The following is a 20,552-nucleotide window of genomic DNA, read 5'->3' on the forward strand; positions in this document are numbered from 1 at the left end:
TGGCAGACTTGGGTTTCTCAGTGACTTCACAAGCGACAGGGGTACCTTTTGGACTTACTGCTTCTCTTATATTTACTGCCCTTCTTTGCAGTAACAGTAAATAAATGAGGAGCCTGAAGGAAAAATGCTTAATAAAAATCAGGATTTTAAAAAAATAATTGACTGCAACTGAGCTTTAACTACAACTGCGGGAGCAGGGAAGAGGCAGGGAAGAATTTAGAGATGCACAGAGTTTAAGGCCAGAGATGCTCCCCTTCTTTTTCTGAGCCTCGCAGTCTGGAATTACTTCCCCCAGCAAACGAGGACGTGGATCTGTTTTTATTATTATTACAATCAGTGTTGTTGAAGCTCCTGCTGAGCCACGGGGTGGAAAGTAAATGTTGCTGGCAGCCTGAGAGTGGGTAGAAAAGATTCCGACCTGCTCAAGTACTTGCTAGTATTAAGAAAACATTCAGGATCAATGTCAGTTTGGAATACTGACTACACTTCTCAAAACTGGGTGCCTAATACTTGGATCCCTTAATCTGTATTCAAACTCCTAAATAACTGGCTGGAATTTTTGAGTCTCCCTCTCTTAGCCCCCACCAGCAGCTGCCTCTGGCCACCTGTGACTCATGTCACAACGGGGTCATCGGGGAAGGGACTTCTTATCTCGGGAACTTCCAGGCTGCTGAGAGGCAGGAAAGTTATGCAGCTTCCTGTCTGAATGAAGGCGAAGCGAAGGGTAAGTCCACACAGGGATAAAAAACCTGTGGCTGGCCCAGGTCAGCTGACTCAGGCTCACGGGGCTAACAATTGCTGTGCAGACATTTGGGCTCGGTCCCAAGCCTGAATGTTTACACAGCAGTTTAGCCTCGCAAGCACCAGCTGTGCCGTGCTGCAGGTCTTTTACCCCCCTGAAGGCATACCCTGTGTGTCAGATGGGCAATGGTTTTCTTCCAGTAAATCACCCCAGGGTTCACTTATTCCCAACATTGAATGCTTTTTGTGTTCATAGGATGCTCTACCTAAGATGGACCTTTCAACTAGGGCGATCCCAGCCAGATCCTGGCACATGCGCTACGTACAACTATTAAACAAAAAGCTCTTTCGGTCTTAAGCTTGCTCATGCCTCTTGTCCCTAGTGAAACGCATGTGGCATGACAGCGTTTAACCCTGGATTATCCCTGCTCTCGTTGTGTCCCTGACACTCTTCAAGAAGCTCAGGATGCCTGAGCCACCAGTGCCCCTCTCTTGTAACGACGAAGGCGGGTTAATCTGAAGGCTACCCGCCCAGTGGCTTGGTTTTCCTTTCTTGGCTTTGGCATTAGCAGCTGCTGTGGTGATGTACTTGGTGACAATAGCAATGTGATAGGTTCTCAAGTCCACCAGGGCGGACACACACTGGTTGTAAGCTATGCGTAGCTTTTCATTTCCAGCGGACAGTATATGTTGCTTCAGTGAAGGGGCAGAATGGATTTCTTCTATGAAGGCCCTGTGGTGGGGTGGCATGTAGTCCCTCATCCTGTGTAGAAATGCAGCTGGAAAAGACCAAGAAAGGAAGAGGTGAATCACTTGGCCAAAGATAGGAGGGGGAGGTATTAATTATTAAAGCTAATCTTGACAATTCCCAGGGAATACTTTAATATCGGGACCTGCGTAACATCTAACCTGCTATGATTCGTTCTAGAGTGCTTCCGACAGGTGCTCTCCTGATCTTCCCCAAAATACCCTGCCAGCGGGTCTCAACCCTGACCTGCCAAGCGCTTGCTGATGTGTCTGAGCAGAGAATGCCAGCTGTGTAGAATTGACATGGATCAATAAGGGACTAGCTTGAAACCCACCCAGCACTTTTGCATTTGTGACCTAAGTCAGATTTGTCTGCAGATCCCAAGCATAGAAAACAGGCCCATATTCCCAGCTGCACCCAGAACTCCCATCCATGGCTTCCCAGTAGCCACAGATCTTGGTAGGGAAGGTTGTGTCGGAGTCTCTGTCTGCCCCTTGACAGTAGTAGTGATGGTGACTTGCTCTATAGCCTAAGAGGGCAACTGGTGACCACTCTTTTTTTTCCGGGCCTGGAGGCTCTTAATCAGTGGCACCTTACAGTATCCATCCTATTGATCCTGTTGCAACTCTACTCAAATTACAGAGCACACTAGAGACCCGTAATGTAGTATGGTCTCTCTTTACAAATGCATGTGGCTAAATATCCCCAGTGAGTAATATTGGCTCTTATACCAAGAAATATATCCCTAATAAACCAAGTGCATGCAATAAATCTGGAGAGATCCTGTAGTTCATTTAGCCTTGCTTAAGACTAAAGCACTGTCGCTTTCCATTCTTTATGTTCTTTCAAGGTATATCTGTGTAAATGGGGGAAAATAATAAAGCGAATTAAAAACATTTAAGTGCCTTTAAAAAACTGATAAACATAAATTGCTGTTTTCAGCATGAGCATATTTGTAAGGGACCCTCTTTATAGTTCAGATAAGCAAATGAAAAATCACTTTGAGTATGTTCAGCTCAAATCTGCTCAGATTTTAGAAAAGTCTCTAGTAAAACTCTGCTCTTTAATACTTCACTCTGGTAGCATGCTTCATAGTGCTTTGCACGGTTGGAGAGCCTCAGCATCTCTATTCTACACATGGGGAAACTGAGGCCGGGGCACACTGTCATTTGGTTACAGAGCTAGAAAACGAATCCAAGAGTTTCAGGTCCTGTGGGTGAAATTCAGCCCAAGGCCAATGCGCCACTGCCCTCCTCAAAGGAGGGCTTAAAGCCAACTTAAGGGGGGTGTTGGATTGGTGCTGGAACTCTGGAAGGGGTGAATTCCACCCAGTGTGCATTTCCCAGCCTGCCTTCAGAGGCTGAAGAGTTGCTGGTGCTGAGACGGTGTTCATGTCTCACTGAAACCAGTGCAGCACAAACCTCCAGCATATGTGTAAAATACTTTTCCATCTTTGCTGCTTCTCATTCCTCATGCATCCTGTTTATCTCCATGAGGCAGTGCCATCAAGTCGTGCATCAAGCCCTTTATTCACAACATGTACAGGAAGCTTTACTTCCCCTCGCAAGAGAATAGGACTAACTGGAATGTGAAAAGAACCACCCCCCCAACCCCAATACTGCAGCGCACCACTAGGGTTACATATTTAACCCCAAAGCCATTGGGCACTCCTAGCCCACGTGTCCCCATTTCAGTTCCTAGTTAGGCTAATTATAACGTGTACATGGGGGGGGGGGTGAGTTGATGTTACTGACAGCATCTGCACTCTTGCGCTTCCTGCCGGTGCTGTGTCCATCTATAACCTAGACAGACCTGTTTGGTTTGAATTAGTCTATTCATTAGGGCATGCCTTTGGGATTTGGTAATGGGGCTGCCAGAACCTGGGTTTAATAGACATCCTCCCACAATGTATTGAAGGGAACTTCTTCCCAGCTGACACAGAAGCAGGTGGATTTTGAGACAGTCTGATTGACACATGGCTTTATCCATTTGTAAATATACCTGATACAGAGCCACACCCATCTGCTTAAACAAATAAGCAAAGTTTTGTTTGACTTACTGCTTTCCTTGCTATGATGAATTGCTAATAACTCATCGAAGACATGAAGTACTGTGCTCTGTGCTGCGCTCCCTCCAGAATATGACATGGGCTCATCAGAAACTCCTTCATATATCAGCCCTCCTGGCATTGCTGGGTTATCTTTCCACCTTTAATGAGAGTGCAAGGCAGTAAGAAATGGTGCTTCAGTGAGCTAAGAACGCTGCGTTCGATAAACAGGGCAAGACTTCAAAATGCTGACCCTACACAGGCCAGATGGAGTAAATCCTCCTAGGTCTGCCTCCTACATCATCATCTTGGGGCTAACCCTCTTTTCAAGTCAAGTTCTCAAATGTTAATATATTACACGGGAAGAAACTGAACATAAGATGTGTGTGTAACAACAAGTTCTTCTCATGCTTCATCCTTCGATACTTCCCTTCCCCATCCTGTGTGTGTGTGTGTGGTCATCCCGTACCATGGCAAGTGTAACACAGATTGCAGTGTCTCAGATTAGGGACCTGTCATTTCCCTGTAAAGTGATATGCAGGACTGTGCTGCATGAGAAATGAATACAACAAACCAACAGCAGCAATACTGATTAAAAATATAACCCATCCATCCCCTCTCAAGACAATTCAGCAGGAGAAATAGGTGATGGTACTGAGGATAAGCCATCCAAGACCGCTGCATAATCCTTGTACACCATCCAGAGCTGTCGTCGTCGTCTGGGTTAAATGCCGCAGAAAACGCCCTCTGGCTAGAAGAGCGCCGTGTGAGCGTCTGCTGACGCTCCTGCTGTGCGCTTGTTTGTAAACCGTCCTTTAGAACCTTCGGTAGCCAGATGCTGGAGATGCTCATGAGAGCAGCAATGCCTATTTTAAGCCGTTTGTTAACAATTGCGTGAAGCAGAATGACGACCGCTCAGATTTTCTCAGCTGCCTGGAATACTCAGGAGAAGCATCAAACTTGCGCAAGGCTACAGTGTGGGGGGGAGAAGGGTCTCTAATGAAACAGGATTTCTATAAAATAATATTTTGGCAGTGATCAGTATGGTGGTAAGCATTTTAGCAAGATAAACTCTTGGCTCCTAAGATTTTAATTCCATTCTGTATAGTTCTTTAGGAATTAAAAGGGGTATGGCTTTTTAAAGGGGGTGTGTGTGTATTCCTTAGCAACAGAACATATAATTGCAAGGAGCAAGCTCTCAAGGTAATAGGCAGGGATTGGGCACTCAATTCTCATTAACCTCTGGGGCGGTTACTCTGAAATGGCTGTGTAGTGGTCTTAAAATGTAACCTTAATTGTCTCAGATACCAAGAGCGTCCTTGTTCATTGTAGTAGCCAACTGGACTGCTGCATAATCGTGATCGATCCATTCCATGGTTTTGAAACCAACCTCTCTCCCTGGTAATCTCTCTATTTCTCCTTTTCATTTACAGTGCAGAGCTTACAGCTTTGCTATGAGCTAAAATTTTCTAAATGACTCTACCTCAGCACTGAATCTTGAAATGTCGTCATGCCCGCTAGACTAGGCGGCAAGGGTCAAGTATTACAAGATACAAAGGGCAGTTAGGCTCCTGACTAACCCCCCTGCCCCTGACTTTCAATGGGGAGCTGGAAACCACCTTCTTCGTTCCTTGTAACAGGGACTTGTCTTGCTTTCCTATAAAGCACCAGTGTTTCCTATAAACACTGACTATGCGATAGTGTGAACCATGGTAGTGGAAAGCATACAGGCTCTGTTGCCTGAAAACAAAATTGTAGTGGTACCATCCCAAGCCCCATCACCGTTGCTGGGAAACTTGTGTTTGGTTTTGCTAAAAGGAAAATAATAGCAAAACAACATTGCTGTATTATTCTCAGATCTGCTGGGTTAGGAGAGCATTTGAGGCAGATATTCCGAAGTCCTAAAAGTTCTGTTCTGTTCTTTTTGTCACCTTTCCTTTAGCATAATGATTCCTCTGGATACAGAGTAGGGACAACTTTCGTTTCCTGGAATGGAGTGCAGGGTTTTACCTTTATGTAATGTAATTCTCCTACCCTCACAAAAAACACTAGTCTTCAGCAAACCAATAAACTGGCCAGTCTTTTTTTTCCTGATCTGACATGCTTTTTTCCACCACTCCTCCAAACCCTGCAGTGTTTGTTTTATGCATTGCATGTTTACAAATGCTAAAAGCTCTGAATGAATGGAAAGGGGTAGGGGCAGGAATCAGGATTCTGGAAATAACTGTGCCCTGCCCTGAAAATGTCTCCTGGCTTCTGAAGAGTGGATATATTTAGCTGTTTATACTATTAAAATGTTGCAATTTTGGGGTTTCAGTTAGGTGTCTGGGGCTGACCGTCCCCCTGACGTTAACTTCCAGGAGCAGCTGTTATACAAATCTAAGAGGGAAACTAGTTTTATCATCAAACTTTCAGTTATTTTAGCTCTCCCAGAAATACATTTTATAGTAACCTCCAGTCCTGTGAAGTTTATAACAGAAGGTTGTCAGCCTGCTTTAAACTCTGTTCAAGAACAGGTCAGTTTAGATGGAAAACTGAAGAAAATTTAAGATGCAGCAGGCCTTTACACTCGGGAACACTGACACCTGTTTTAAAATTCGAAACCCCCAAATAACACTGATATTAGAATAACTTTGGGGGTTCTGAGCTCTCCAAGTGAGGATCTGGCATGACAAAGGCGTTTTGAATGAGACTTCAGTTATTCCTGAGATTTTTGTTGTTGTTGTTGCTTTACACACCTGAGTGGTGATGGGGGTGTGTCTGTGTTCATTAATGAGCGGCATCCTGTTAAAACAGTGGCAAAGTAATTTGTTGTGATTCGATGGAGAACAGCAGAAGAGACCTACTGACCTTCCAGCAATGTCTACAGAGACATTGTATAGAGAGAGACTATATAGCACAAGGTCAGGAAGAGAGAACTGAAAGTGTGTAGATTGTAATCTCTTTGGGGCAGGGACTGCTGTTTTGTTCAGAAGGACAATGGGGCCCTGTTCTGTGACTAGGGCTCTGACACGGTACAAATAATTTAACAATGTGTCCAACAAATAAACACCCATCTCCCAGGGTTGCTAGCTGGGTCAAGAACTTTTCATGATCCATTTCCATATGATTGATACTAACAATGTTCATGGTGCAGAAAACACCTGGGGGTGGGCTGGTCTTTTGAAAGGCAGGGACAGATCCTGGGAAAGGGTAGAGGAGGAATTCTGACCAGGCGCTGTGTTGTGCTGTGCTCTCTTGCTGATACAGGCTCCTGTGACCACTGTCTCCATATATGAGAAGTTTAGGATTGAGGCAGGGTGGAACACACCTGAGTCCGGGGACCTCTTCATCCTGTGCGTTCGGCTGGCCCAGCGTGGATAAAGTTAAACAAAAAATTCCCTTCCCAAAAGAGGGCTCTGAGGCAGTACAAATAATTTTACTGCCTCATGTCTAGGCACAAGGGTGTCACTAACTATAACCTGCGTTATCCCTGCTGCACAAGAGAGACTATGGCACGTGATGTACCTACATTAGGGCTGCCTTCCTCCAACAGCCTCCTCTCTACCCTTGGGAATTGCTGACATGATTGTTCCAGAGGGAAATGCGCACCACGTACTTACCCAGACAGAAAGATCCGAATCACGGCATAAAATATTGCTGGATCCACATGGTCTAGGAAAGAAATCAAAGTGTGGTGTTACTCCAAGCCAATGGCAGTTACTTCTGCATCAGCCTTCCCCCATCTCTTCCTTCTCAGTCTGAGCAAGAAATGCCCTGAATCTTTAGAAAAACAACTTGCAGAGGAGGCTGGAATGCTGTGCCCTGCCACCATCCCCCTCCCAAATGTGACCTGGCCCTTTAATGCTCCCGTGAGCTTCATTCGTGGTACTTAATGTTCACTTGAAATAAAGGAACTCCAGGTACTGGGAGCTGTTACACCACGTGACTGGCTGATGTAGCAAAATTAGGCTGTCTCTGGCCAAGACCTCAGCAGCTTAGGCTGTTGCTCATATTGTTATATGGATTCTTCCCTGAGTGCTCTGATGTTGGCTCTGCCATCTTGCTGAGACCTCGGTACCATCCCTCTGCCTTGGCCCCCACTGGCTGAGAGCTGGAAATGCTCTCAAGGGCAGGTTTCCCCCATATGGACCCATTTAGTTCTGTCACCGTGGCTGCCTGTGCACATTGCAAACACGCTTCGCGCAGAAAACGTGCTCTCCCCACCTAAGCACGTCATGGTAACTTCACTTGAAACAAATGCATTGCAGCGTCTATGGCCTGTCTGTGTTCCTTGTTGATGCAGGATCACGCTGCTGCTGCTGGCAAAGTCTGATTACAGCGTGACGGTGGAGAATCACAGAGGGTTCAGAGGTCAGTGCAGCTAACATTACTCCCCACTGTACTTGTATCTCAGTAATGGAGAGGAGGGGGCATGAGCGTCTGGTAAAGCCAGGAGCTGTTGTATTAAAAAACTGGTCATTTATACGGATGTGGAATAACAGAGGTGCAGTCTGAACTCCTCCCACACTGAGACCAATGGAACTCCCATGAAGAGCGCCACGTTGTCCATCATGGGGATGTGAAAGCTGGGTTCTAATCCTGGTTTGGGCCCTAACTGGCTGCTGTATCTCAGACAACTAACAGTAGCTGTGTGTTCCTTTCTGTAAAAGTCTTCTGCTTCACAAAAAAATGTGTAGGGACATGATTTGAGATCCCTGGGTAGAAAGTACCATGTTATTAAGCATTCACTCCTCTGGAATTCCCTATTTCCATACCAGGGGACAGACGCCAGACTAACCGTTCACTCTGGTTAAGCAAGGCTGGTCACAGCAGTTCTGGAATCAGAGGGGAGTTGAAGAGCAGTGAGAGGCTTTTCAGTGTTGCTGCTCTGATTGTCTCACAAAACTCCCTCGATTTTTTTCATTCGGGACTCTTGCTGAGCAATACAGACATACACACATCCCTGCACTGTCCTGGGAATATCTGTCTTGCATTTGATTTTCTCCAAGCCATGACACCTGCAGCCCCGTCCCTGCCTAGAGTCTTTCTACTCTGTGTGCAAATGTTTCCACTCCTGTATCCCAATGAATTAATGTTTGTGCCGTGATCTAAAGACAGCTAAGTGTGAAGCAGTAGCATTACCGTGCATCCGTTTCAAAGCGTCGCTCATCTCTTTAATGGCCTTGGCCAGCTCTTGCAGGGCCTTATGCAGGGCCTCTTTGTCAGGCTGCAGGATGGCATTACCTGCCTGAACAACTGCCTGTAAGAGAACGGTGGAAGAGCTGTGATGTATTGGAGCAACTTGGGTTTATGTGCCCTCGGTGTGCCTCTGGGCACGCTGCCCCCTCTCTTTCATTGGGACAGGCTCTCCTTATCTTATTGGCTCATCCTGAGCTCACCTGGCAGGGCTTTCTCACCTTGCCATGGTAAGAAAAACCGAAGCAAACTGCCACCATGCTAGAAGGTGCAGATTGTTCTAAATTCTGACCCCTGAAACACTGGCAGATGCTGGGACAGGATCTCCCAAAGCAAAGCACAGGAGAGATGATGGTTCTGTGCCCATCCGTGCCCCCAACACAGGATTGCACAATAACTCCAGATGTGACTTCCCGACCAGTGGCAGGCATTGGTCTCCATGGCTGTGTTTGCGACATTCTCTGTTTATCAACAGCACAGGGGAACGTGGGCAGTAGCAGTGCAAGCATCCGTTCTACACTAACACAGAGAGAACCTTCCCCTGGGGGAATACCTGCTAGGCAAGTGCATTCTACATATCCCATTCAGCTGTTTGCCGAGACTGCTAACAAAGTGGCCTATGTCTTCTGAGAACAGCCACCCCTCCTCTTCCAGGTGAGCAGCCATTTGTCAGGCTGCGGTACTACAGATCTGGGCCCTTCATCTTTATCTTCTGTTTAATTCCTAATAAATCTGACTCTGATTGGATTGTGTTGACTGCAGGCCAGACCACCTTTGTTCAACACTCTTTTTTGACAGGTTTCAGAGTAACAGCCGTGTTAGTCCGTATTCGCAAAAAGAAAAGGAGTACTTGTGGCACCTTAGAGACTAACCAATTTATTTGAGCATGAGCTTTCGTGAGCTACAGCTCATTTCATCGGATGCATACTGTGGAAACTGCAGCAGACTTTATATATACACAGAGAATATGAAAAAATACCTCCTCCCACCCCACTGTCCAGCTGGTAATAGCTTATCTAAAGTGATCATCAGGTGGGCCATTTCCAGCACAAATCCAGGTTTTTTCACCCTCCACAAATTCACTCTCCTGCTGGTGATAGCCCATCCAAAGTGACCATTCTCCCTACAATGTGCATAATTAAGGTGGGCTATTTTCCAGCACAAATCCAGGTTTTTTCACATCCCCCCCCACCCCCATACACACACAAACTCACTCTCCTGCTGGTAATAGCTCATCCAAACTGACCACTCTCCAAGTTTAAATCCAAGTTAAACCAGAACATCGGGGGGGGGGGGGTAGGAAAAAACAAGAGGAAATAGGCTACCTTGCATAATGACTTAGCCACTCCCAGTCTCTATTTAAGCCTAAATTAATAGTATCCAATTTGCAAATGAATTCCAATTCAGCAGTTTCTCGCTGGAGTCTGGATTTGAAGTTTTTTTGTTTTAAGATAGCGACCTTCATGTCTGTGATTGCGTGACCAGAGAGATTGAAGTGTTCTCCGACTGGCTTATGAATGGTTATAATTCTTGACATCTGATTTGTGTCCATTTATTCTTTTACGTAGAGACTGTCCAGTTTGACCAATGTACATGGCAGAGGGGCATTGCTGGCACATGATGGCATATATCACATTGGTGGATGTGCAGGTATACGAGCTTCTGATAGTGTGGCTGATGTTGTTAGGCCCTGTGATGGTGTCCCCTGAATAGATATGTGGGCACAATTGGCAACGGGCTTTGTTGCAAGGATAGGTTCCTGGGTTAGTGGTTCTGTTGTGTGGTATGTGGTTGTTGGTGAGTGTTTGCTTCAGGTTGCGGGGCTGTCTGTAGGCAAGGACTGGCCTGTCTCCCAAGATTTGTGAGAGTGTTGGGTCATCCTTTAGGATAGGTTGTCTCAGAAACAACTCTGACATCATAATCAAAAAGGCTGAAAAAGGAGGTGCTGTTGTCATCATGAATAGGTCTGAATATGAACAAGAGGCTGCTCGGCAGCTCTCCAACACGAGTTTCTACAAGCCATTACCCTATGATCCCACTGAGAGTTACCAAAAGCAACTACAGCATTTGCTCAAACTTCCTGAAAAAGCACAAGATCAAATCCGCACAGACACACCCCTGGAACCCCGACCTGGGATATTCTATGTACTACCCAAGATCCATAAACCTGGAAATCCTGGGCGCCCCATCATCTCAGGCATTGACACCCTGACAGCAGGATTGTCTGGCTATGTAGACTCCCTCCTCAGGCCCTATGCTACCAGCACTCCCAGCTACCTTCGAGACACCACTGACTTCCTAAGGAAACTTCAATCCATCGGTGATCTTCCTGATAACACCATCCTGGCCACTATGGATGTAGAAGCCCTCTACACCAACATTCCACACAAAGATGGACTACAAGCCGTCAGGAACACTATCCCCGATAATGTCACGGCTAACCTGGTGGCTGAACTTTGTGACTTTGTCCTTACCCATAACTATTTCACATTTGGGGACAATGTGTACCTTCAGATCAGCGGCACTGCTATGGGTACTCGCATGGCCCCACAGTATGCCAACATTTTTTATGGCTGATTTAGAACAATGCTTCCTCAGCTCTCGTCCCCTAAAGCCCCTACTCTACTTGCGCTACATTGATGACATCTTCATCATCTGGACCCATGGAAAAGAAGCCCTTGAGGAATTCCACCATGATTTCAACAATTTCCATCCCACCACCAACCTCAGCCTGGTCCAGTCCACACAAGAGATCCACTTCCTGGACACTACAGTGCTAATAAACAATGGTCACATAAACACCACCCTATACCGGAAACCTACTGACCACTATTCCTACCTCCATGCCTCCAGCTTTCACCCTGACCACACCACACGATCCATCGTCTACAGCCAAGCTCTGCGATACAACCGCATTTGCTCCAACCCCTCAGACAGAGACAAACACCTACAAGATCTCTATCAAGCTTTCTTACAACTACAATACCCACCTGCGGAAGTGAAGAAACAGATTGATAGAGCCAGAAGAGTTCCCAGAAGTCTTCTACTACAGGACAGGCCTAACAAAGAAAATAACAGAACGCCACTAGCCGTCACCTTCAGCCCCCAACTAAAACCCCTCCAACGCATTATTAAGGATCTACAACCTATCCTAAAGGATGACCCGACACTCTCACAAATCTTGGGAGACAGGCCAGTCCTTGCCTACAGACAGCCCCGCAACCTGAAGCAAATACTCACCAACAACCACATACCACACAACAGAACCACTAACCCAGGAACTTATCCTTGCAACAAAGCCCGTTGTCAATTGTGCCCACATCTATTCAGGGGACACCATCACAAGGCCTAATATCAGCCACACTATCAGAGGCTCGTATACCTGCACATCCACCAATGTGATATACCATCATGTGCCAGCAATGCCCCTCTGCCATGTACATTGGTCAAACTGGACAGTCTCTATGTAAAAGAATAAATGGACACAAATCAGATGTCAAGAATTATAACCATTCATAAACCAGTCGGAGAACACTTCAATCTCTCTGGTCACGCAATCACAGACATGAAGGTCGCTATCTTAAAACAAAAAAACTTCAAATCCAGACTCCAGCGAGAAACTGCTGAATTGGAATTCATTTGCAAATTGGATACTATTAATTTAGGCTTAAATAGAGACTGGGAGTGGCTAAGTCATTATGCAAGGTAGCCTATTTCCTCTTGTTTTTTCCTACCCCCCCCCCCTCCCAAGATGTTCTGGTTTAACTTGGAGAGTGGTCAGTTTGGATGAGCTATTACCAGCAGGAGAGTGAGTTTGTGTGTGTGGTTTTTGTGAGGGGGCGAGAAAACCTGGATTTGTGCTGGAAATGGCCCACCTGATGATCACTTTAGATAAGCTATTACCAGCTGGACAGTGGGGTGGGAGGAGGTATTTTTTCATATTCTCTGTGTATATATAAAGTCTGCTGCAGTTTCCACGGCATGCATCCGATGAAGTGAGCTGTAGCTCACAAAAGCTCATGCTCAAATAAATTGGTTAGTCTCTAAGGTGCCACAAGTACTCCTTTTCTTTTTTGACAATAGTCCATTCCATTGATACCTCTGAAGCGACCTCCTATCCGCTTTGCCTATGCCTGCAGATCTGAGTGAATTGCATCGGGAGTTGTAAACATTAAGAGAAATGTTTGTCTGCCCAGGATGGCACCATATGAGTTGTACTGTACCTTAATCCCCGGCGCTGCTGCCTTCTCAACAAGGAGGGTAACTAGAATGAATCCTCTCAAACTCTCCCCTCCGGGCAGGGAAAAGATGGTGTCCAGATTCCTTTAAGGATGATGATGATGATGATTTTGAAATCACATAACGTGTGGAGATTAAAACACACAAATTCTAGGAATAAGACTAACTGGCCCTTCGCGCTCCCTCCACCTCACTGCTCTGAAGTGCAGTCAGCCAGGTTCTAGCCAGACCCTGCAACACAAGTGTTTTGCACTAGCTTTGGTCAGGCTCTAGTACACTACAAACCTTGCTGCTGGGTAGGTAGCAGTGTGGGGATATAAAACGCCTTCCTCCTCTTAATCCCTTTCCCCAGCCACCACATCAGGATTAGGGAGAGGATGCCACACACTGAGAACCCACCTGAATTTTTCAAGTCTTTAGGCATTCAGAGTGGAAGACATCTGCATTGTAGAAGGCAGCACCTGCCTCCTATGCAAATTGCAAGTGGCTTGTACGTCCTACTCCCAGCCCCTCAGATCAAAATGGGGCATGTAGGGTCTGATTTTCTTTCAAAGGAGCTCCGTACCCCACATGCACCCAATGAGCTGAGTCCATCTCCACAATCCATACCTCTGTGTGAAAGATCACAGCTGTAGTCTGGTTTACAGAAGTCTGGGGGTCACATAGAAGCCACCCAGCTGCTGCTATGGGGCATTGGCATTCCTCTGCCCAGGAGTGAGCTGTTACATTGTGCTCATGTAGCAGGAGACAGATGTAAACTAAAAAGAGCCCTGAGGTGATGGAGCAAATAATTGAATTGAAACAAAGCTACTACAGTTAAAAAATAAATAAGCATATTAGATACTTACTCTATTTCCAAAGGGCTACAGGAGTTTCAGGTATTGACAGCAAAAGTGCGAGAAAAGGAAACAGGAATAACAAATCACTATATAGAAATGGAATCCATTACCAAAGATGTGTACTTCAGAATGAGATCTTGTCCTAACACTGATGTTAACAGTAATGTGGCTCTGGCTCCTGTTTTTCCATGTGCGCACACCACCTCCCCCCTCGATTGATAAAGAACTGGACTCTCACACCAAACCTGAAAAGATCTTTGTAGGGAATATTTATCTTTCATGCCAGCAAGGCTCAGAATGGAGTAAGAAAGGGAAGATTTTAAAGGACTATCAAAATGTCAGAGCTCAAATCTAAATGGACAAAAATGGTCTCAAATCTTCCTACTAGATTGACCAATGGTTGCATTTGTGCCGATTTGATACCTAACACAACCACTTTAACAACTCAATTTCGGTCTGTCCAGCTGTAGATTTCATTGTTCTTACATTTACCCACTAAGATTCTTTTTCTTCCAGTTCACTAGCACAAAATCCGCGTGGACCAGGATAGGAGGCAGCCCAAGCATCTGTGAGATCTCCCAGTAGGGAACAGCAAGGTTTCGTGGCAGAAGCTGGAAGACACAAACTTGTGCTTACTCATTTTCTCCTGAAAATGATCCAGTTGGAATGTTCGATGTAGCAGGCTCCTAGTCAGCAGGGAGCCAGGGGCACACTGACCAGCATGCTCTGGTCTCAGACCCCAAGAGTACATCTATGCTGCAAAAAAAGGAGTGTTCTTAACTTGGGTTTAAGTAGCAAGGAAGACGCAGCAACTTGGGTTAAAGTTAAAGCCTGCAGGGAAGCTGGGGTTTGAACTCAAGCTGCCAACCTGAATGAAAAGCCAAGTTGCCATGTCTTTGCTGCTGTTGGAACCCAAGGTAAGAAGGTTCCTTTTTCTGCAGTGTAGACGAACCCTCGAGCTGCACTTTGCTATTGATGCTGACTGATGTCAGGTAAGCTCAGAACTTTTGTACCTGTCAATATCCCAAGCAGTTCCCAGCTCAGCATGGACTTTCCAGCCCTCTGCAGGTACAAACATTTTACCTGAAGGGGGCCATTCTGCTGCCTATTCTGGTAGCATTTATCTGAAAAAAGCAAATCCTTCTTGGCTTCAAAGAGCAAATCTGTTTTGGTGCAGCTTTTACCTTGACCGTCTCCTCCTCGCCTTCTTGCCAGACAAACCCCATTGTGATGAAGCTCAGTGCCAGGTGGGCCAAGTGCAGCTCTCTGTGCCCTTTTAGATGCTGACTGCTCAGCTGGGGCATCTGCCAACAAGAAACTTGTGAAAAAAGGCATTTTTGAGTGGTAAAAATTACCACCACCAAAGATCTCAGTGCACCTGGCCAACTCCCAATGCCTTGTGGAGATATTCTCCTCCCATAAAGCGAGGCACCGACGCAAAGTAATTTGCCTTGCATCACAAAACAAGTCAGTCTGAGCTCAGAACAGGACCCAGGCATCCTGATGCCCATCCCTGTGCTCTGTCACGTCTGTGAAATATTCTTGCCGCCATCAACACACACGGCTTCTCTGCTCTGCTCTGGCTTTTCTTCTTTCTGCCTTAGAACAGGGCTTATTACACTGATGGAACTTCTTCTCATTTGTAGCACTATTATATGGTAACCCCCCTGGTCTGTTTAGAGCAGCGGCTCTCAACCTTTCCAGACTGATTTCTCTTGTGTACCCCGAGTTTCACCTCACTTAAAATCTACTTGCTTACAAAATCAGCCATAAAAAGACAAGTGTCACAGCACACTTACTGTAAAATTGCTTCTTGTCTCGTTTTTACCATATAGTTACAAAATAAACCAACTGGAATATAAATATTGTACTTACATTTCAGTGTATACTATATAGAGCAGTATAGACAAGTCATTGTCTGAAATTTTAGTTTGTACTGACTTAGCTAGTGCTTTTTATATAGCCCTGTTGTTAAACTAGGCAAATACCTAGATAAGCTGATGTACCCACTGGAAGACCTCTGCATACCCCGGTTGAGAACCACTGTTTTAGAGAAGCTTTGCAGAAGGGTGTTTTTCCCTCTCACATCTAGTCTTTTAAAAAAAAAAAAAAATCACTGAGAGCTAATTTGAGATTAAAGGTGCTGTAGCAAAGCTCTAGATGCAGGAATCTGGAATAGTTTCACGTTATGATTAACTCCCAACCTATGTACTTTCTAGCTGAAATGATGAGTTCCGGCCCATCTTTGTGCTTTACCTCTAGTGACACCTGAAGAAAATCTCTCTGTATTACACACTGTATAGGAGAAGCTGTTTTTTTAATTTAACTTTTCTCCCCTTTTGGTTTTTTGAATCCCTATATGTCAGGATCTGTGTTTTCCTAAACGTTTGTGTGTAGCTTCGTTTGAAGATGAAGCTCCAGTTCTGCAGAGGTGACTGGCACTAACATTAATTTGAGGTTAATCCCTAAGAATCTTTAATCCTCTACTTGAATTCTATAGGTACCTTGTAAACTTGTGAACGGAGCTGATGGCTCTGGATCAGGTGAGGCAGGTTGTTGGCAATCTCCATCCAAGGCCCGTAGGGAGCAGGGAGTTCACTCTAGAACAGACAAAAGGCCTTAAATCATCAAACAAGTCTGTTAGGAGCTGGCACAATTAAAAAGTCACTGGCTGGATCTCCCCACCGAGCCCTAATTTGATGGGCAAGTTCATGATTGGTGTAGTGATGGCTGCTATGCGGCAGGAATGAGGGGCATTTGCAGAGTTCGGGGAGGCAGGACTGCAGGGTGGGATTGACAGGCATGACTGGTAGAGCTGCATGTTCAGGAGGGAGTCCAAGACTGGAGTAACAGGCAACTGAAGCATATCTGAGGAATTGTGCTGGATGCTTGCAAAGTGCCTCACCGGGCAATATCTGGCCTGCGTCCTCTTTCTTCTTGTTAAATACTGTGGTGCTTAAAAAGAGCAGTGAGGTAGAGGGGTCTGTGTGTGTGTGTTTTTCTGAGGGGAAACAAAGCTGCCTTTCTTCCATTGGGGAATCCTGATCCTATCACGGTATTTTGTATCCACTGATTTTCATGAAGAATAATTCCCTTTGGGGCCACATGGCTTTTATATTTTATCTGGGATCAATGTAAACTAAGTGGCTATTTAATTGTGTGGGATCTGAACAAGATGAAGGTCTAATGGAGTTTTTTTTTTTCTGCTTTTAAAAACTTCACTTTAATGACCCACTGATAAGAAACAAATCCCTTGTTCTCTCACCCCTTTGCCTCCAGTGATTGCAGGCAAGGTAAAGGAGAGGACAGGCTCATTTCCTGATGTTGCCCAGTGTCACTCCTGTTAGTTCTGCCTTCCCCGAATTCTAAGGCATTTCCCTCTTCCTTGCAGGGGGGACCCAGACAGCGTGGTACTAGCTGACTTGCAATCAGTTTAGATTGGCTTCTTTTCCTCCTTCGTTCAAGGACGGTTGATGGAATTTAAAACACACAGACACAAAGTAGGGAGTGTGTTGTGGAGGTGCCCAGCAGGTAGGGAGGGGTGTTCCCCATGGAGCCAGTGGGGGAGTATGGGGCTATTTTAGGATTCCCCCAATGTCAGTCTCTTCCATGGCCATTAAATTAGAATCAAGACTTGCTTTTTCTTTTAAAGCACAAATGGAGTTTCTCACTGCTCTCCTGAGAGTGAGGCTTTATTTGGGAATAGCAAAGAGACTCATATGAAAAACTGAGTCACAATTTGGCTGCACTACCGAACTGAGGTTAGCCAGCTTCTGAAAACTACTGCTCAGCTCAGCTGAGCTCCCTGCATAATCCAACCCCTCTGATGTGCCTGGCCAGCCATTATGGTGTACAAGACATTCAGGATGTGTGTTCTCTGGGGATGGGTGGGGAATATTTACATGATCTTTTATGTGCCAAAAGGGAGAGAAAATGAGCTACTTCTGAAAGTACTTTTGTGGTGATTAGCGGCCTGCAATGAGCAGATGGGGCAGAGGAGCTGGCTTGAATTGAATGGTTTGTTTTTCTGGTATTGCTGAGCACTTTCCAAACAGAAACAAGCAGAGTCCCTGCACGGGGAATATATAACTTCCTCCCTAGCAGAGACGCACTCACCAAGGGGGCCACTTTGTTAGTGATTACGTATATAATTATGATTTCATTACCATAGCAGCATATTGTAGCTTGGCTCTAAAACAGTCACTCGTCATGAGATGCAGACAAAGAACAGGCCCGAGCAGGCAGCAATCCTTGCATTGGGAGCTGTTTGGCTGTGACACATTCAACGTCGCAGCTAACACAATATTGACAAACGCCAAGCATTCAAAAGCTGAGTCAGGCCCCGGGTGGTTTAAAAAGAACCCAATATTTTAAGAAATCTCATGGTTTTATTGGCTTTTATATGGGTCACTTGTTTAGACTTACTCTGCAAAGCTTTTGTTGCTGTTGTTGTTTTTTTAATGACAGATTCTTGTGTAGTAATGTGTCTCTGAGAACAGCATGTGAGGGAAATGGAGCCGCTCTGTAATAATGGTTGAACCATGTATGTTGACCTAGTTATTGGGATATTACTAATGACTACATCAGCTTAGATTAATGAGGAGGACTGTAAGAAAACAGAATGGCTCAAGATAAGCCACCCCTTGGTAAACACTTGTGGGTTCTTGAGAGATGATGGTTGAACTATTAACTTTGAAGAGTGACATCCTGGCTCCAGGCATCTTACAAAACGGGTTTTGATGAGCAGGGCCAAAGCCTGGAAACCAGATGATCAAAAGGGCTGTGGCAGTTTAAAAAGGGAGCCTGAGAGGGGAAGTGGTTGTTTGTCTGGGCGGAACCAGACTGATACATAGGACCAGTTGATGTGCCTGAAGAAGTGAGGTCTGCTTCGGGGATAGTTAAGCCTTTTGGTAAGATAAACGGGTAGAGACTCTCTCTCTTTCTTTAAAATCCCTTTTCTCTAAGTGCTTTGTTCTTGCTGCAAAATAAACAATCTTGTGGTTTTCAGAAGGCTGTCCCCAAAGGGGAGTGGGTGTTCATAGAAACATAAGGCTGGAAGGGACCTCTGAGGCAAGTCATCAAGTCCAGCCCCCTGCGCTGAGGCAGGGCCAAGTAAAGCTAGACCATCTCTAACAGGTGTGTGTCCGACCTGTTCTTAAAAAGCTCTAGAATAGGGAGGTTGTTCAGTCCCCATCATTGGAGCCTAACTTCCCTCGTAGGTTAGATATTAGGAATAACCTTCTAATACATCTCCTCCCTTGCTGCAGTTTAAGCCTATTAGTTCTTTCTTTTTTCTTTGGACATGGAGAACAGATGATCCCCATCCCCTTTGACAGCCCTTCAAATATCTTAAGACTCTCTCGTCTCCCCTCAGCTGCCTTTTCTCAAGACTAAATATGGCCAGTTTTTTAACCTTTCCTCATAGGTCAGGTTTTCTAAACCTTTTATCACTTCTGTTGCTTTTCTCTCCAATTTGTCCATGTCTTTCCTAATGTGCTGTCTCAGTGTGTGCAGAAGGCAATCAATCCTGCTGTTCTGGCATTTCACTATCTGTGGAGCATGGTCTTTTTCCAGCTTGGAAGGAACTGGAATGTCAGTTACCATCCTAATGACTGTAAATACAATGACTTTTAAGGCCTGATCCTGCCAGATTCTGAGCAGGTGAAGCCAGTGGGATTGTCAGTAATTAGCATTCGAATTTTGTAGGATTGGGCCTTTTAAGCGCTGGCACTGTGATTTAAACAAGTGTGGCTTAATATCAAATAGCTTGTGTTTAACTTCCCAGTCTGTATCCTGTTTCTCAGCATTTTACTGAATAATCTTGAATTGATTTCTTGGCATCCCTGCAAGCTTCTGCTCAAGGAGTGCCATTTATAATGTTGCTGTCACTTCTTAAAAAGGATTAAAGCTGAAAGTCTGTATTCTAAAGCTCACTCTCCCCTGTACTCAGACTCACGAACAATCTGTAAATACAAGATCAATTCTTTGGTGTCTGTCTTTTCCCCTCTCCTCGCAGCTTGCTCCTGGCACTTTTATTGCTTTTTAAGAATTAGAATGTTATCCTCTATCTAATTTGCTTTAAATATTTAAGCAAAAAACAAATTGTATTTGTGTATAAATAAATATTAGTAAATGAGTGAATTACAAATAATTGCTACAGAATAAGACAACTGCCCACCAACCCCTCTCTTTGAAGGTGTTGCGTTTCCCTTGACATGAATGTCTCTGAGAGAGAGAGAGAGAGTGTCCCTACCAGAGGATTTGGAAGAAGGAAGCCATAATCTTCAGAGAGCTGAAATCTTCTTAAAGTAAAAAGCAGTGGTTTCTCCTCATTTTCGCTATTAATCTCCATCGTTAGAGAGCCAGACTGAGGCAGAGTTCAGGAAAGTAGAACCTACTGCATAAGAGAGGGTTCAGACTCTATCTGGGCACTGGCCCTGCCGTAGGAAGCATCAAATAAGCACACTTGTAATGTGCTGAGTAAGTGAAGCATTTTTCCCTGGAATCCAGAGGTAGCAAACCTTTGTGCTGGGCGTAGAATCCTCAATGGCCAGTGGGTCTGAGTAAACATGAATAAAGGTTGCTGATAAGGCAGTGTGCAGAGCAAACTCTAATCTAATCAACATCCCCTTACAGAAAAGTCCCGAAAGAGAGGTTCTCCTCTGTTAAGATGTGTGTTTTCTGGATACTCCTGTGGAATTCAATAAAGAGCTCTAGACTGACTTGGGAAACTTATTAAAAATATCACTCTAAATCCCCA

The 20,552-nt window shown here is 45.2% G+C and overlaps 1 protein-coding gene and 1 long non-coding RNA gene across 3 annotated transcripts in view; one reads left to right on the forward strand and one right to left on the reverse strand.

Moving 5' to 3' along the window:
- Window positions 1-20,552, forward strand: part of LOC311513339 — a 77,820-nt gene that overhangs the window by 10,716 nt on the left and 46,552 nt on the right. The gene's annotated exons all lie outside the window — the stretch shown is intronic.
- IDO2 (indoleamine 2,3-dioxygenase 2) lies at window positions 298-20,492 on the reverse strand. Of its 2 annotated transcripts, XM_084615083.1 has the most exons (10): window positions 20,046-20,492; window positions 16,297-16,392; window positions 14,977-15,096; window positions 14,285-14,403; window positions 13,802-13,816; window positions 12,938-13,037; window positions 8,661-8,778; window positions 7,139-7,190; window positions 3,549-3,697; window positions 298-1,520 (listed from the first exon to the last, which is right to left on the reverse strand). In XM_084615083.1, the coding sequence occupies exons 1-10, from the start codon at window positions 20,142-20,144 to the stop codon at window positions 1,150-1,152; spliced, it is 1,239 nt and encodes a 412-aa protein (XP_084471209.1). In that variant the 5' UTR covers window positions 20,145-20,492; the 3' UTR covers window positions 298-1,149. The 2 variants fall into 2 exon arrangements, with proteins under 2 accessions (XP_084471209.1, XP_084471210.1); XM_084615084.1 differs by lacking the exon at window positions 14,977-15,096 and having other exon boundaries at window positions 20,046-20,491.

The sequence above is a fragment of the Lepidochelys olivacea genome, assembly GCF_965140295.1.
Source record: "Lepidochelys olivacea isolate rLepOli2 genome assembly, chromosome: 26".
In the NCBI taxonomy this organism is placed as follows: domain Eukaryota; kingdom Metazoa; phylum Chordata; order Testudines; family Cheloniidae; genus Lepidochelys; species Lepidochelys olivacea.

Coding starts and splice junctions, on each gene's coding strand:
- IDO2 (XM_084615083.1), bottom strand. CDS start 20,144: ATGGAGATTAATAGCGAAAATGAGGAGAAACCACTGCTTTTTACTTTA. Junction 14,404..14,976: donor GCGAGGAGGAGACGGTCAAG/GTAAAAGCTGCA, acceptor TGTGTCTTCCAG/CTTCTGCCACGAAACCTTGC. Junction 3,698..7,138: donor ATTCGGATCTTTCTGTCTGG/GTAAGTACGTGG, acceptor CTCTCATTAAAG/GTGGAAAGATAACCCAGCAA.